Below are 17,652 nucleotides of genomic sequence, written 5' to 3'. Positions count from 1 at the left end.
TTTTTTTTAACTATGAAAACAGAGTTTAGAGAAGCTTATTTTGAGCCCTTCTGAGTCTTACATTTTCTGATTCTATGAACTGAATCAGGTAAGTCTTTGCTGAGGTCAGTATCTGCCTCAAGGAAGGAGCAGTTCTCAAAGTCTTTTAATGCTTCTGTTTTCCCCTTGTTATTGCAATGGATTTTAAGAAAAATTCCCTCAAGTTGGGACAGGAATCCCAAGTCATTTTTCTTATTTCACCTCTGTGTTTTTTGGCAAGTGACTGATTTCAACCTTGCATACTGGAATGGTTTACATCCCTACATTGTCATTTGCAAGGGGTGTCCATTGTTGTAGGGGAAGGAGTGTGGGCTCTGTGGTCATTCTGACCTGGAATTGAACCCTACCTTCACCACTTAACTAGGCCTGTGATCTCAGAAAAGTGACTAAACTCCTTTGAAAATCCAACTTTCTAATAATAAGAAATGACAGTAATAATCCTTCTCAGGGAAGATGTGGCAATTAAATAGAACAACATGAGAAAATGACTGTCACTTAGTAGGTGCTCAGTAAATGATAGTTTCCTCCCTTCCTCCCTCCCTCCCTTCTTTCTTTTCTTATTTCCTTTCTTCCACAAAGATGGAAGTTACACATTTTCATCAGTATTTTTGCAATTGACATTTGGACTAGCATGACATTTGGACTAGCAGTTATATGTGGCTGGGTAGAGTTTTAGTCTTTCCTCCTCCCTCCTCCTGAGTAGGGCATACTGCTACTGCTAAGTCGCTTCAGTCGTGTCCAACTCTGTGCGACCCCAGAGACGGCAGCCCACCAGGCTCCTCTGTCCCTGGGATTCTCCAGGCAAGAATACTGGAGTGGGTTGCCATTTCCTTCTCCAATGCATGAAAGTGAAAAGTGAAAGTGAGTAGGGCATAGTCTTGTCTAAATTAATACAAGATCCTGTACGGTAGATGGGCCCTGGTGGCTCAGTGGTAAAGAATCCACCTGCCAAGCAGGAGATGAGGGTCCCTGGGTCGAGAAGATTTGATCCCTGGGTTGAGCAGATTCCCTGGAGAAGGAAATGGCAACCCACTCTAGTATTGTTGCCTGGGAAATCCCATGGATAGAGGAGCCTGGTGGCTATAGTTCATGAGATTGCAAAGAGTTGGACACGACTTAGAAACTAAAACAACAAGTGTGGTAGGTACTCATGGATGGAAGACCTAGTGTAGAAGAGCTGATTATTTTCCAGCTAAACCCCACAGATGGAAGGCCCCCACTGAGGCTTTTCTCCCCTTTTCTTATTCACCTCTTGTGAACTGGTTGAGGCTGATTAAGCTTTGTTGTTGTTGTTTATTCACTAAGTCGTGTCTGACTCTTCATGACCCCATGGACTACAGCCCGCCAGGTTCCTCTGTCCAAGGGATTTCCCAGGCAGGAATACTGGAGTGGGTTGCCATGCCCTTCTCCATGATTAAGCTTAAGGACTGACAAATCAGGGTTTTAAATTCGTAGACCTCAGGGCCAGCCAGGCATGTTGTCAAAGAATGAAATGCACTGGGTGTGAAAAACAAAAAGGCAACAGTACTATAAGATTCATAGGAAATGGCACCTTTACTTTGGTGTGAGGTTGCAGTCAGGAATGGTGAGGACTGCGGTGAGGTGCAGAGAGCATCGTCCACTTAAGGGTGCAGCCGCAGCTCAGGATCAGCAACTATGAGGCAGTAAGCATTCTCTAGTTCCACATCTTGCCAGTTTTCAAGGGAACAGAAGTATAAGCATGAAATCTCTTGATGTTTAATTCTTGGCAATTAAACCTAATTTTAAGAGAATACTCTGTGGGGCAACCATAAAAGACTATGCCAACAGGTTATGGTCTCTGAGCTGAAAGGATCATGGAATTGTGGGGTTACTGATGAGGGGAAGAAGATATTAGCAGTCTAAGAGAGAAAGACTGTAGAGAGAGAGAGAGAAAGTTAGAGACACAGGACAAAGGAGAGGCCCTGAATCCCCAATTTCATGTAAACTCTGAAACATATTGGAATGTAGGACCTGAATACTACCTGAATACTAAGTAAAAGACTAATTTATGTGTGTATAATTGACCTACTGAAAATAAGCTCATCTGAAACAAGTAAAGTCCCACATGGTGACGTAGGTTCTATTGGCTTTGCTTATTTCAACAACCAAAGTTGTTTACTTTTGCAAACAACAGGTTACTTCATTGCATGGAAGTTATAAGGCGTCAGTGTAAATAAGAGGGCAAAGAAACTTTATAAATGTTTTTATTTTTTCAGTACAATTATTTCTGCACCTCCCAGGCTTATTTTGCTGGAAGAAGGAGAGCTAGCGATACATTTGGTAGTGACATCTAAAAAGCATATAGAGGTAATGATGTATTTTTCAGGTATGTTAATAATAAATTAAGGCTTAATGGTTGCCATATTAATGAGAAAATAATGAGTAGGTTAGTATCCGAAAGAAATAATTGGGTTTTGGAAGTAGACAAGCTGGGATATTAACAGTGAAAAAATTATCTTCATATATTCTACTATATGAAAATTTTGATGAATAATATTCAATTATGGAATGTAAGGACTTGCACAGCACCTGACATTCAGCAAATGTTTATTATTTACTGCTTTTTAACACAGTGATTTTATTCACTAATAATTTCTGTAATTTGGATTAAAATAGAAATTTGTAAGAGTTTTTTTGGGGGGGGGGCAGGTTCTTGTAACAGTATATTCTTCTAGAGAAACTAGCAGCAGCTCAAGAGAGAAAAGTAAGTGTGTGTAGCTTCTGATAAGTGATTTCAATTCAAATTATTCAGAGATGAACATTTGCTCTGACTGTATTTATAGTCCCTACTGACAAATGCTCCCAACATCCCCAGCCTCGTTCTTTTTTTCTATTTATTTTGGCTTTACAGAGATTAGGTCTCACATTACGGGAATCTATGTCTTTTAGTTGCTAAATTTTTCTTCCTTCTTTCACTCTTGCCTGGCTCAGAAGAACATGCCAGGTGGTAAAAGTGTTTCCTTTCCAGAGCTGAAGAAAGGATCTGGGCTGTAGAGTCAATCAATAGACAAAGCCTTGATCTCAATGGTTTCTTGACTCTCAACTCACCTATTCCCAGGCAGCATAAAGGCCACTTGACAAACATGTTCTGCTTAGCGGTTTAGGTCCTGGTGTTTTGCACAAGCTCCTTTCTCCCACTGGGATATTATTAGGACATCACCAGGCTAGAAAGGTTGTAGGAAGCTTTGGAGGTAGGAGGGTAGGATCCAGAAAGGACTGCAGTAAGAAAAAGGGAATTTCCTTTGGTGTACTCCGGAGTTGAAAGGTAGCCCTGAGTTGAGTCTAGTCAGGAACCAAGGGTAAACTTGCTTGCTTGGTTCTCTGGTCCTTTTAGGCTCCCCGTCTGGGACCAGGATGTGTATCAGGAAGGAAATAAGCCTGAGGTGTGTCCTCTCGTTTCTTGCTCATCTAAACTTCAGCTTCCAGGCATCGCACTGTGGTTTTGGGTGGACTCTTGGGCTCCTCTGGCATTTTATTCATTTTCTTTGATTCCTCATTAGGGTTGCTATCATCGGCCTTCTCCTCTTTTACTACTTTAGTTTCTATCATTTCCTTCTGCTGGTTCTTATTTGTAAAAGGGAATGCCTTCACATACCTGTGGGCATAAACACAAAATTAAAATGAGACTTCTATATAACACATAGAACAACAGATGATACTTTGTAAAGACCTACACTGGCGGAGTACACTGGGTTCCTCTATTTCAGAGAGATGCCAACACATGCATGCATGCTCAAATACCCCCACCCATCCTGACCTGAATGGATTCATTTAGATGGGATGGTAGGTTCACAGGCCAAACTTTAGCCTGGTCTCAAAACCCTCTCATCAAAAGCAAAGAATTGAAAATCAAATAAAGCATATCCATTTCCTCCTAGATGCCAGTCTTTTCATTTCTTGATATTCAAAGGGACAGCCATTGAGCTAAATCTTCAAGCCGGATAACACGCATGTGCTGAAACAGTAGGGAAGTTTGGGTGGTAGGGAGGACAAATGAGGTGGGGAGGAATATGTACAGTGTATGAGCACTGCCATCTCCATTTGGGAAAGGGAAATGCTAATGGAAACCTGGATAAACATGAGATACAGATGCGACAAAAATGATGAGACCGACCATCTGCCAACAACCCCACCTTTTGACGTAGCAAACTGCGAGGCCAGCTGCCGCAGCAAAGAAGAGGAGCGCAAGCACCAGCAGGGCAGTGGGAACACCTGGGGAGACAGAGACAGACATTGCTGTGGGCTGGTCTTCTCACGACGCATCCTTACACATGATGGAGACCACAGAGCAGGGGAAGAGCCTCCTCTGTGACCACACAGGGGCCACACAGGGTGTTAGGCCCACATATACTTCTTTCTTTCTTGCCTATAGAATCCTTAGTCTTGTCTCTCACATTCTCTGCTCGTTAGTTGCAATATGACAGAGTCCGTTTCCTGTCTGTGGCCTTGAAGATGATTAGTTTGGAGCAAATTAAGTGCAAGATCCTTCCTTTTAAATAGGAAGACCAACTTACTGGTCATAGGCATTTAAGGTGTCTGGATATATTTTTAAAACTTCTGCATGTGAATAGATAGTAATTTATTCTGAAAAGTCTTTATATTTTAAAAGTGAATCTATCTTATTTTATTTTTTTAAATGTAGATTTTTATTACATATCATTCTTGTACATGTATAAGAAGAAAAATAATTGGTTAAGATCCCCCTAAAACTTCTTCATATTTGGAGTCCATTTGTTTTTCTCAAAATCATTGATATCTGGATATCTCATACAATACAATTCTATGAAAACTTAGGGGATATATATACTGCTTAGAAAAGTGTTTTGCTGTTGTCACTAGAATTTTATTCCAAACTACTGAAAAGTGAATCTATTTTAGACTCATGGTGGTGGTGGTTTCACTAAGTTGTGTTCGACTCTTTGCGACCCCATGGACTTTAGCTCCTCAGGCTCCTCTGTCCATGGAATTTTCCAGGCAAGAATACTGAAGTGGGTTACCATTTCCTTCACCATGGGATCTTCCTGACCCAGGAATCAAATTTGCATCTCCTGCAATGCAGACAGATTCTCTATTGCTGAGTCACCAGGGATTCCCTTTAGACTCATGATGTTTAGTTTAATCATTAAGGTTCTCTAGAGACCTCAAGTTCTGTGACTATATGAAATTTGAATTTGCATCAAGCTTTTATTTGCATTAGTATTTGTCAGGTCCTGAGTGCCCAATCTGGATACAGGCTAGTTTCTATGTATTGTCTGTTAAATGCATACACACACACGCACAATACAGACAGAAAGTTTTTACCTCCAAACCCAACAGCTTCATTCTTGAAGGCTGGTCTATTTTGAATATCTGATTCTCTTTCTGTAGCTACGGCGCTAGTGTCCATAAAAGCTTCTGTTATGCAAATTAATTTTCTTTTCCGTGGAGTAGACGTGGAAGCCAGAGGGGGAGCCACAGTCGTTGTAACATAGTCAGGACCATCAGTAGACAATTCTGAGTGTGTACTGTCACTGACCATCATTTTTGTTGTGTATGTTGCAGTTTCAGTGTTGAATAAGGGATCATCGGTGGTGATAATTTCTGGAAGGCAGGAGTTAATCCAAATATCTGTCCAGGGAAGGAAAAGTAAAATAAGAAGTATGTATTGAAATAGCCTCCTAAGTGATCTGTCTGCCTCTAATCTTACTTTCCTCCATTCTCTTCATACTGTAACTGGAATCGTCTTACAAAAATGTGAATCTAATCATATCACTTTCTTCTTTAGAATCCTTCCCTCACTATACTGCACAGCCTATGAAGTCCTTCATAACCTGGATCCTGCTGACATGGCCTGCCTCACTTGATCGGTCTTTCTCTCATTCCCCTTGCCATAATGGAGTTCCTTCAGTTCTTTGATGTGCTTTCTCTCACATTCAAGTCTTTGACCAGGATACTTTCTTCACCTGTAAGAAGCCCCCTTTTATTAAGCTTTCCTTGTCCTTCAGGTCTCGAACTGACTACCTCTTTCTTAGACAGACGTGAAGGCCAGTCTGAATCCCTCGACTTGCAGTCTTGTACCTCCTGGTATTTCCTTTGTCATGATTCTCATTATACTGCTCCCCATTGGACCATGAGCTCCCTGGAACAGGACTCCTGTCTGTCTTGGTCATCATGGTCTGTGCACTATGCCTGGCACATAGTATATGCTCAATATCTGATGATTAAAGGAAGGAAGGAAATATGAAATGAAGAAAGGAGTAGATGGGGAGGCCAAACATACATACATGACACCACTTCAGGACAAAGATCTACTAAAACCAGATTGTTCCGTGTTTGTTGAAAAAAAAAAAATGTTTTTAAAGGAGGTGGGGGACAGAGGAGGGATGTTGGTTTTCTCTCCAATCTGTTGAATGTGGTAGAGAGGAAACTAGCATTTGATGAATATCTTACTCTTGAGTCAACCATGGTACTTCATTTACAATTTTATAAAACCCTCATTTGTACAAGAGAAACTGAAATTCAGAGAAATTGAACACCTTGCCCAAAGTCATGTAGCCAGTAAGTGTTAGAGCCATGCAATATATTCCAACATGCATTTGTATCTCTTTTAAATCCCTAGTTATTTGTGAGAGTGGGTAGCATCAGCTGGAATGTTAGCCATAAAGGAAAAGTTATTCTATTATTTTTTAAAATTAAGTAAAAATTACCAACCAAGTCTGTGGTGAATGTGAAAAAACGTTTTGACTCCACCAGTGCTTTATACTATTCTTTTTACTCTGAAAAGACCTCTATTCAAATAGGCATCATCCTTGACCTCTGCCCTGGACTTTGGAAGGCAGCTTTGCTCACCACTATACCACTAATGCTGCCCTGGACTTTTAGCTACATTTTCTATTCTTGAGCACGTGCTAAGTTCTTCCTTCAAAAAATGAACATTTTTAAATATCAGGGGGAAAAGCCTACTGAACACGATATATGTGCTTGGAACTGAGAATACAGAATCAAATAAGGGGGGATTCCTGTTTCCTGGAAAAGTATTTTGATGAGAGTAGGGGGAGATAACTGGGGATTCACAGATGAGATGGTATGAACAGCATGTGGAGGGTTAATGTGCTCACTCAACAAATATTTAATAGGCTCCAACTCTGTGCTAGGCAATAGGGACATAGTGCAAATAAGACAAAGTGCTTACTCATAAGGGGCTTATATGTTACTGGAAAGAAGGATATAGATAATAAAAAAGCACAAAATAAGCCAGAAATTTCAGAAGAGGATAATTAAACAGAATCAAACCGGAAGAGGCAGAAATGGGAATAGATACTTTGGATAAGGTGATAAGAGTAAGTCTCCTTGGGGAGATGATACTTAAGTTGGAACCTGAATGATAAAAGTAGTGAGTCATTGAAGATCTCGGACAACAGCATTCTAAGTAAAGAGAACAGTTCAAAGGCCAGAAAGTGAATAATCTGGGCATGTTTGATGATAAGAAGGCCAGTACGGCCGGGATTGAGCTCCAGCTCCTCTAATATGGAAGAGGATATCCCAGTCAGTCAAAAGGGCGTGACCCAAGATTCCAGGAATTTGCACGTGTAGGCATGTCAGAAAATGAGAGGGCACGCAGTGTGGCTGGCGCGCAGGTGTGCCTATGTTGGGAGCGTGAAAGCCCGCAAGGAGGAGATGAGACTGACAAGATAGGTGGGAGGGTATTAAAACTGCGTGGTAAAGAATTTGGAATTTGTTCTGTAGGAGAACTCTTCAACTGGAGTCAGCAAACTTTCCAACTGATAGAAGTTCTCGTCTACACCCAGTTTTATGTGAAAAAAGTCTTCATAGTTCACATTAGGTTCTCAGATGGGAAGCCACCCAAAGCTCTGGAGCAGAGGAGGCTCTGTGTGGAGGATGAAATAGAGATGAGAGAGTAAACATGGTCATTGTTACTTAACTTTCAGGAGCCAACAAAGAGGTTACTGCAACTGTACAGAAATAGTAGAATCCAGAGTACCTGGAATTCTAGAACTTACATTTTAGAGATGCTGGCAAGAGAAACAGTTTTCAACTCTGACTGCAACTTAGAATCATCTGGGGAACTCTGAAAACATATTCATGTGAAGGACCCACCCTGGGCCTGGAATGTTACTGTCATGTGGTAATCACCAGGAAAGGTGACGACGAAGTCACCCAAGGCCCAGGATTTAAATCCTAGCTCTGTCCCTCAGTGACTGTTGACACAGCAGAGCACACTTTAGGCATAAGTTACTTCTCCTGGAAAGCAGTAGTGGTACCCTTGTGTGATTTCACCGAGGAGTGGTGAGACAGTAAGTGTGTAGAGCCCAGCATAATCTATGACATGATCTGTAAGATCTATAAGAATTGGTTTCCTTTGACTCCCTGTTCATTAAGGCAAGAAGGCTGCCACATTGAGGGAGCAGCAGCAAGCTGGCTCCTTACCAGTTGAGGGTACAGTGTGTCTCACCCGGAAGTGATAGGACCTGGGTCTTCTTCCCTCCAAGCAGTAAATATAGTTTCTCTAGAATATGCCAAATTCTTCAATAGATTATTAAACACAGTGTAGTTGGCGTACAAGAGGAAAGATTAGGAATTGGGGGTACAGAAAGTCTTCCTGAAGAAGGAAGTCTTTATGCAGACTTGAATAAAGAATACAAGTCAGTCAGGTGATGAGAGGATAAGCATCGTGGCAGAGGGGACAGCATGAAACACATGATACCTGCCAAGCATTAAGAGCACACTGGTCTGATTCCCAAAGCTCACAAAGGCAGCAGTGAGAGGACAGCCTTTGGAGTCAGGTTTCAGGTTACTCTGATCCTCAGAGCCTGTCAGATAGCAATAAAAAAGAAAGCTACGAAAACAAAGAAGCATGAGATAAATCCAGGTCAGTGTAAGATGGGCTAGGGTAACTCTGATCCTCACAAAGATGGCAAACAGAAGCAAGTGAACCTAATTTATTTTAAAAGGGTAGCAAATTTTCTCAAGTCACTTTTATATATAATTCTCTGACAGTACATTCTCAGAGAGATACCTTCTGAGGACTAAAAGAACTGCAAATGAACTGCAAATTCCATTCAGTAGGTTTATTATCTTAATAATGTTGCCTTTATAATTTTGAAAATATTATAGGATAAGAAAATTATTCATATTATTTATTGAAAACAATAATTTTCCATGTAAGAGAAAAAAGATGCCAGTGTATATACATACACACATATATATTCCTAGTTGCCCACTGAAAAGGGCTGAGAAGTAATGAAAATGAGAGTATTACTTAGAACAACTTGCATGCAGATTTTGGTTTCTAATTAACCTTCCCCATTAAAAAGGTCTCTTGGAGAAATAGCTATAAATGGCTGATTCCATGTCTAGGATAAAGGAAGTACAAAGTGACATGTTATTATGACAGAAAGCAATGACTTGCTCAAATACTAATGGGCTGAAGGACACAAAAGTCAACTAGCAGGGGTTTCCACGTGCCAAATGTGGGATAATTTGAGCATCAAAAAGAATAAAGTAATAATAATTCTAAAATTGATGACAACATATTGAACACACAGACTAAGTAATGCTATGCATCTATGTGATTATAATATTAGTACTATATGAATTATAGTATTAGGGGGAGAGAGAAGATGTGCGTGTGTATGTGTGTGTGTGAAAGACAGAGATTCTTCTTTATCAAAGAATGCCAGCTAATAGATGTAGAAGGAAGAATGTATTTAGAAAATTAACATTTTGTAGCCCTGCATATAACTGATTCCAGCAAGGATCATCAATGTTTGCTTGAACTATTAGGTAAAATATCATTGGGGGTATGCATGGTGCCAAAATATCACACTAGAGGTTCCTTCCTCATTGCCAAAGGGAAAACAAATCTGAGTTCATTAGGGAGGTCCAGCAGTCACCATCTTATTCAGATGATGAAAGTTAGCATGTTAATAGTGGGATATACCGACATTCAGTGCCTTTTGTTAGGATATGATCTAAAGTACACAATATCTAACCTATCAAGTATTTTTGCCCAAACTAGTAGCTGTGTGTCTAATCAAGCCTCTATACTTAACTCTAAGTATATAGAAAGCATAGAGAATGGAAGTATAAGTTAAATGAAACCACGAGGGAACACGCAAACCTGAGTCATCTCCCTGGACTTCTTTTCGTTTAGTCCAGAGGACTGGGTGTTTGTTTATCACACTGACAGCTGGCAGGAAGGGCGGGCATTTGAAAGGCCAGGCCATCTGACAGATGTGCATTGGCTGTCATATAAGCAGGCAAAGAAACCACCAATTCCCCAGCCAAAAGCGATAGGTGGATGAGGTGGGGAGAAGAGGATCGTGAAAAGAGTTTGTAAAAAGCTTATGTTCTAGTCTTTACATAGCTGGAAGCTCACTGTAAGAATTTGAACAAGACAGACCTCCATTCTGAGCTATAGTCATTTCATCTGCAAAGTAAGGGAAGTGAAAAGTCTCGAGACTTTTTGAGGCCAAGGCCCCATAGTTCATAGAATTGCTTGGATCTAATTGCTGCCTTTGGGCAACAGAACAGTGCTGGTGCAATGTTACCTCCTGGATCTTAGAGAATGACCACTGAGCTCCTGACCTTTAGAAGGTCAGATTTATGAGTATGTGTGAAAAGTAATAAACGAGACAGAGGTTCTTATGATAAGTGGAGAACAAGTGTTTAGTCAAAAGCTTTCTGAGAAGTTACTTGGGTAAGGCACTTGGGCTAAGGCAGCCAAGGTTTTCCAACAAGGTTAAAGGGATGACCATGAGCAAATCAGTTCTATTTTATAGCTTCAATTCCTTCCTTCATAAAATGAAAATTGGGTCTTGTTCTTAAAAACATCTAATGTAGCATTTTAAATTCCACTCCTGTAAAGGAATGTGGGATAAATGAAGGAGATCTGCGTGTGAGTCTTCATAGTAAGGAAATCTTAGACAAATGTACTTACGTCCTCTAACCTAAGCTTTTTCATTTGCAAAATAGGGATGATAAAGCATACCTCCTATGGACATTGTCAAGGTTTAGTGAGATAAATTAGTATATTGCTTTGTCCATGGGTGTTTCCTTCCCTTCTTCCTGTTTATCTTATGGGATGAGAGGAGAGGATGGAGCCTCTAGGGGTACCCTCTCCCTATATTGCGAATCTGTCATATTTCCCCTAAATTTTTCCTCTGAGGGGGACACTGCCACCTCTAGCCTTGTCAAAGAGGCAGTCTTGGGAGGATTCAATGGCCATCACCGAGATTGCTTCTGCTGCTGCTCAGGCTTACTCTTCTCAGACTGGTCATGGTGGTGGTGGTTTAGTCGCTAAGTCATGTCCAACTCTTGTGACCCCATGGACTGTAGCCTGCCAGGCTCCTCTGTCCATGGGATTTCCCAGGAAAAAATACTGGAGTGAGTTGCCATTTCCTTTGCCAGGGGCTCTTCCCAACCTTGGGATCAAATCCACGTATCCTGCTTTGCAGGCAGATTCTTTACCTCTGAGCCACCAGAGAAGTCCTGGTTATAGAGCTATTGAAATCCAGACACAACACACCGCGTGGAGAGACCGCATGTCTAACTCACCAGATGAGTTGTGGCAGTAGGACCTGTGCCTACTGCTGAGTGAACTTCTCCAAATCACGACGCCTACCCCACTCTTCCCACACTTGGGGTTGGAGATAATTCGAGGGATGACCACGAACTGATTTTTAACCCATCCATAGCTGTAACAGAATACACATGAATTGAATGGATACACAGATCTCTTGCTGCTGAGCAAGAACACAGAGCCAACAAAGCTCCCACCATGTTTGTGAGTCTGTTTCTCACCTGCAAGTCTCAAAGCCAAATTTCCGTGCTTCTTCAACCTGGTCTTGGCTGGCCAAAGTGAGTCCCACGAGCCTACAGGCCTCCTGGGCTTCTGTGAAATTCAGAAGCGGCTGTGTCTTTTTGGTCACTAGGGTGACCCCCATGATTCTGCATGGTCCCAAGATGGAAAGTTCTGCAAAGGAATCACAAAGCCCCTCAGCGTGCTGCTGTCCTTGTCTCAGCCCTCGGGCTCTCCCTTGATTAGAGCCTCACTGTCAACACAGCAGCTGGGATTGGAGCTCAGAAATAAGAAGACCCAGATAAGGCAGGTAGGTGCTAGCCTGGATCCGTGCTGTACCTCTCACCGGGTACAAGTCCATCCCCCCTCACTGAGTTCAGGTGCCTTGTTCATTACATGGAGACTTTGGCTCCTAGTTCCTGGGCAAGGGCAAGTCTGGGGGATGCAGCTGCTGCAAACCTTTTTGGAGTCTATAAAATGAGGGGTCTGAGACTGAGAAAGATGAAATCCAGGGCTCTGCGTAAACACGATAGCAATACTCCCAACTAATGTGGGTTGGAGACAGCACTATTTCTGAGATGGGCTGAAAAATGTTGTACTTGTTATAATGGAATGTGAACTTTCTCAGTCCCAGGTCGTCTCTGACCATTGGGGGGCAGGCTTACGCAGAAATTCCTGGAGGAGTCAGATAGAAAAGCTTGCACGGCAGAGAAACTAAATAAAGGAAGTGGAGTTTTAGAGTCAGACCTGGATTCGAATTCTAGATTGCTTGTCAGCTCTGTGAATTTAGGCTGGTTACTTCACCTGTTTGAGCCTCAGTTTCCATATTTAGAAAACTGAAAGAACAACAGTATCTATTGTACAAGGTGGTGGTGGTTTAGTCACTAACTTGTGTCCGACTCTTGTGACCCCATTGACTGTAGCCCACTAGGCTCCTCTGTCCATGGGATTCTCCAGGCAAGAATGCTGGAATGGGTTACCATTTCCTTCTCCAGGGGATCTTCCCAACCCTGGAATCAAACCTGGGTCTCCTGGATTACAGGCAGATCCTTTACCAACTGAGCTACCAGAGAAGCCCACAGCATAGGGTAATGAAAAGTTAAATGAGTTAATTCAAGTAAAAGTGCTTAGCACAGTGCCTGTCACATAGTAGGTGCTCAATAAATAATAACATAGTTTCATTATATCATCTTCAAAGCACTTTAGTTTTAGTTTGCTAACGATTGATCTCCCTGGGGAGGCTGAGGCAGTTGAACAGTTAATATGTGAATAATATCTTACTCAAAATCTAATGAATCCGAGAGTTCTGTTGATCCCTTCTCTCTGGATTCTGGGATTTATAGACCTGTATGAAGTTGCAAAGTTGCATTGCATTCAGGTACTTTAATCCTACTGGGCTTCACCCTCGAAAGTTCACGAAAGGGCATTTCCTGAGTAATTGCTTAAACACAGATCTGTGCATTGGATACCTGGTCAAATGTTTGACCACTGTCTTAGTTGGTGTTTAAAGGAAGTTTCTTCTTGCAAACATGCAAAGAGCATTTCTAAGTACTCCAGGCGACCTTGTTGTGGAGCAGGGGACTGGAGGAAAGGAAATTAATAAGATGTATGGCATTTGTGGATAACCTTATTTGCTTCCAGACTCTGCTCTTAACAAAAGAGAGACTAGAGAGCCAACACCCTTATGAGTGTTTGTGACAGAACAGCTTCTTATGACTGTGTTCACTAATGCTAATACCTACACCAACACTGATATTAATACTAATTAATTCCAGCTTCTATCATCTGTATATGACACTCTGTGCCAAACCCTGACTCTTCTGACAGAAAATTGAAGTTCAGGGAGATAAACAACTTTCCCAACCCAAGGATATAGAGCATCTGGGTGGAAGTTTGGAGGCACAAATCCAACCATGACTGATATGAAAACCTCAGGACTTAACCAGTGCCGGGAGCCGGCAAGAGACATTCCATTCGTGATACGAGCCTCAGGAGTCCCCCTGGATATTCTCGAGCATCTACCCCCAAAAAACCAGAGTCTGCCTACTTTATTGCTTTGTGCTCTCACCTCTGACTTTACTGGGGGCTGTCCCCCACCACCATCTCACTCTCTCTGACAAAGAGTTAACTTACAGCTCCAATTAATAAAAGTTCCTGGGCAACTAGGAGTGTTTAAATCCAAACCCCTCAGATGGCTCTCTAACTCGCCTGACAAGTTTACCCGGACTCCTGCAGCTATGCATACGATTGTTTATAGTCTCCCAGCCTCAAGAGGCACAGGAAGCTTAAGATATTCAAATAGCTTAGAGCCTCTCAGAGAGTTAGAAACTGTCAGAATAAAACTAGTAAAAGATTTCATTGATGAGCCAGTGCTTGTTGCTAAGTTTCCACATCCCCTGAATTGTATCCTTGAATGTGTATTAATTAATATAGTTGGTATGTTGAAAAAAAGGTAGTGGTCTTGATGTTAGTAACTTTAGACCCTTAAGGTAATAAATTCTTTCCTTTGTTGTAAACCCATTACACATCCGTCCTATAGGAATGCAATTTTATCTTCGGAAGATGGCACCAAACCTTAAAATAATTACTCTTAAGAAAATAAGTCTTACGGTTGATAAGTCTTTGTCAAGAGTCATAAAATGTTAATAGGCCTTCTGGCCAGAAGATGATGTAAATCACCTAAACCATTTGTATACGATAAAAATTTGCAGGAAAGAAACCCTGGTTTTTGATAAAGATCAAAAACTGCTGACTTTGCATCCCCTATTATCCTCTATGTGTAACTTAGGGTATAAAAGCCCCTATTGAAAATAAAGCTACGGGCCTTGCTCGCCAAAGCTTGGTCTCCCCATGTCATTCTTCCCCTTAATTTCCAGCTGAGTCTCCATCTGGAGTGCGGATATCCTCTGTGACCATTTATTTGCCTGGGCTTCTAAGACCCACTCGAGAAGGTGTCTAAGGTGGGGCACCTTCCGCTATTCGAGAGGGCGCCTGTGGCCTCCGTGGTCAGAGCTAACCTGGTGTCACGGGTTATATTGATTTTCCGTGTAAACCAAGCTACTCAGCTTCTTTTCTCCACTGAATTTTCCTACTGAGATATCCTCATTCTATTACTTTTTATATCTTTGATAAATAAATAAATAAATAGGTCGCTGAAGCCGTCTCTCCTTCAAATACCCTGGATCAGCCGGGGCTGGACCCCAGCAAACCAGGACACTGTTCTGCTTCTCACTGTGCAATGAGGGGAAGATACACACACACAGAGCTAGAACTGAACTCTTGCAACACACCATTTGTCCTGGAATTTGGCTCATTTAACTCATAAGCTTGCTTATAGCAGCGTCTTTGGGAATACTTATAGAGAAGGTATGTTAATTACACTGTAAAGTGGTCTTGATGCTTTCTCATCATACATCATTTTTACTCTAAATATTGTTGTTATAAGTAACGACAGACCTATTCTGGGCAATAAACCTAGCTTTGACCATTTCTTCTCTTGTTAATTGGCTGTGTAACCTTGGGGAAGCTAGTGTTCTCAGCTGTAAAAGGGGGATGGTTATATCTTTACAGAATATTTGTCAGAATTGTTAAATATATAACTTGTACCTAGTGGAGGCTGGGTGCATAAGTGGGCAGTTGACAAATATTTGTAGATTTTATGCTTTCCTATGTAAGGACAAAAACAGGGAGCTGGAACCTAAAGGATCCTCCAGTAACCCCTTCCTTAAGCTTTCTTAGAAAATTACAAGTGTAGTAGAAAGAGTATATACCTAGGAATCAGACAGAGCTGAATTCAGACCCAAGCTTTATTATTTACTGCTTTTATGACATTAGGCAAGTTGCTTGGCCTCACTGACCCAGTTCCTTCATCTATAAAATGTATTCTTAAGAAATATATATGAAAAAAAAAGAAATATATATGCATACATTTCTTTTATATATTTTTTACATACTGTATATACAATATATAAAAATAGGCCCTCAAAAATACTAGTGCCCATTCCCATCCATTTACCTTCATCAAGCCCCTCCTCCCTAATCATGGCTCTGGACAACTTTCAGTTGTTTACAAATCTTAATTTCCTTAGGAAAATTTTGTCATTATTGAGGGTGGTCTGAAGAGTGTGATGAATCAGGGTCAAAAAACAATTTCATAATAGTTTGAATATTAATAGCAGTAGTTTGGGGAAAAGTGAAGAGTCTCCCCAGGGGGATGTCAAATAAGTTTGTTACTTTCAAACTTATTTGAAAGTAACATATTCTGGCATTTGAAAAAAAAACCAGTCCTATAACTCTAACCTTTATAAAATGGAATGCAACAATATCTAAATTAAGTCTGGATGTCTGTTCCCAACATATTTTATACTTCAGAGCATCTCCCAATAGAGGAACATGTAATTTTCCTTTTAAAGTGCTCATATTTTCATTTGCCCAGAGCTGTAATGAGTGATTTGTGGTCACATTTTTATTTATTTTTTGCCTACAGTGCAGAGTGAAGTTACCAGTTAGGCATCTCAAAAGCCCAGAAATCATTTAAGACATTCTTTTGGTAGGAAGCTGATAGCTAATTTTCAAACCTGTATTTTTTTCAGGTTTTTTTTTTTCAGTTAATTTGCTGTTTACTGCATATTAAAAATGTATGTATCCCATGATAGTGTAGTAAAACTAAAATTAAAACAATCACATTGACACTTCCAAAGACATAAAACAGGCCAATATTCTGTGAAAGTTAACCATTTCCCAGGCTTCATGATTGCTTAAAATTTTTCACAATCATTCTTTGCTCCTTCAATTAAGCACTTTTAAAATCAAGTGATCTCTCTTCATTGTGTCAAAATATTTTTATTAAAAATATCCCATAGCCAAAAATAAAAGTCAAGATAACATAAAGGTAAGTGAGAATCATTTTGGTGAAGCTGACAATATGGTGAAAACATTTCTGCCAGAACACTCCTGCCAATGAGATCTTCTGTTGACACTGAGGGCCACCCCCACCCCAGAAATTCAATCAAGAACTTAGTAGACTTAGGACAATATGCAGCATCTTGCTTTGCCTCAGGCTGGCCATCTAGTAAGAAACCTACCTTCTGAGCGGAGAGAGCCTTGGACCAGGAGCCTTGTGGTCCAGATGGAGGCAAGAAGCAACCCCAGGCTGAAGAACTTGGCCATTGTGCCAGCACCTTCAGAGCCAGAGAAGCAGGTCAGATGAGCACTGGTAGTATCAAAGGCAGACAATAATCACCAGTGGATGGAGACTTCTGGAAATATGTGGGGCCCCCACTGCTCTGCTTCATAACCGAGACATCCGGATTTCCCTGCTTTCAAGCTTCTGACTTGTCAAGGTCACTAGGGGGAAATGAGTGACGTCCTTGAAAGCCCAGGCTGTACTTTGTGGAAGGCTTTCTGGAAAATTTAGCTAATGCTGACTCAGAAAACACACGAATGAGGAAGGCAGATAGCACAGGGCGAACTGCTGGAGGTTTCCCCAATTCTCATATCCCCTGCCACCACCCATGTCCCCCACCAGCTCAGTTCCTACCTGGTTCATTGTTACTGTCTGTGTAGCTGCTGATTTATATAACTGAACATGGATTGTGCTTCTTTTCCTCCTACAATCAGTGGGTTTTTTTTTTTTTTTTTTAATCCCCCAACTGCATATCCTTGTGATCTGTAGGGAAATGAGGCTAAGACTCATGAAAACAAATGATTATTTAAATACCGAGGACAGAATCCTCATGCTCCCTTTCAAGATTTCTTTATCATTTGAAATGTCTACCCCACTATAGGTGATT

At 41.1% G+C, this 17,652-nt stretch overlaps 1 protein-coding gene across 1 annotated transcript; it reads right to left on the bottom strand.

Annotated features, from left to right (window-relative positions):
• Positions 1-2,248: 2,248 nt before the first annotated feature.
• On the bottom strand, positions 2,249-17,267 carry LYVE1 (lymphatic vessel endothelial hyaluronan receptor 1). Its single transcript, XM_061440804.1, has 6 exons — positions 16,945-17,267; positions 11,863-12,034; positions 11,617-11,756; positions 5,362-5,667; positions 4,194-4,272; positions 2,249-3,655 (listed from the first exon to the last, which is right to left on the bottom strand). Exons 1-6 carry the CDS (start codon positions 17,027-17,029, stop codon positions 3,469-3,471), a joined length of 969 nt encoding a protein of 322 aa, XP_061296788.1. The 5' UTR covers positions 17,030-17,267; the 3' UTR covers positions 2,249-3,468.
• Between the last annotated feature and the right edge of the window lie 385 nt (positions 17,268-17,652).

The sequence above is a fragment of the Bos javanicus genome, chromosome 15, assembly GCF_032452875.1.
Source record: "Bos javanicus breed banteng chromosome 15, ARS-OSU_banteng_1.0, whole genome shotgun sequence".
Lineage (NCBI taxonomy): Eukaryota > Metazoa > Chordata > Mammalia > Artiodactyla > Bovidae > Bos > Bos javanicus.
Note: the sequence above shows the minus strand (reverse complement) of the source record. Positions and strands in the feature narration are given on the sequence as shown.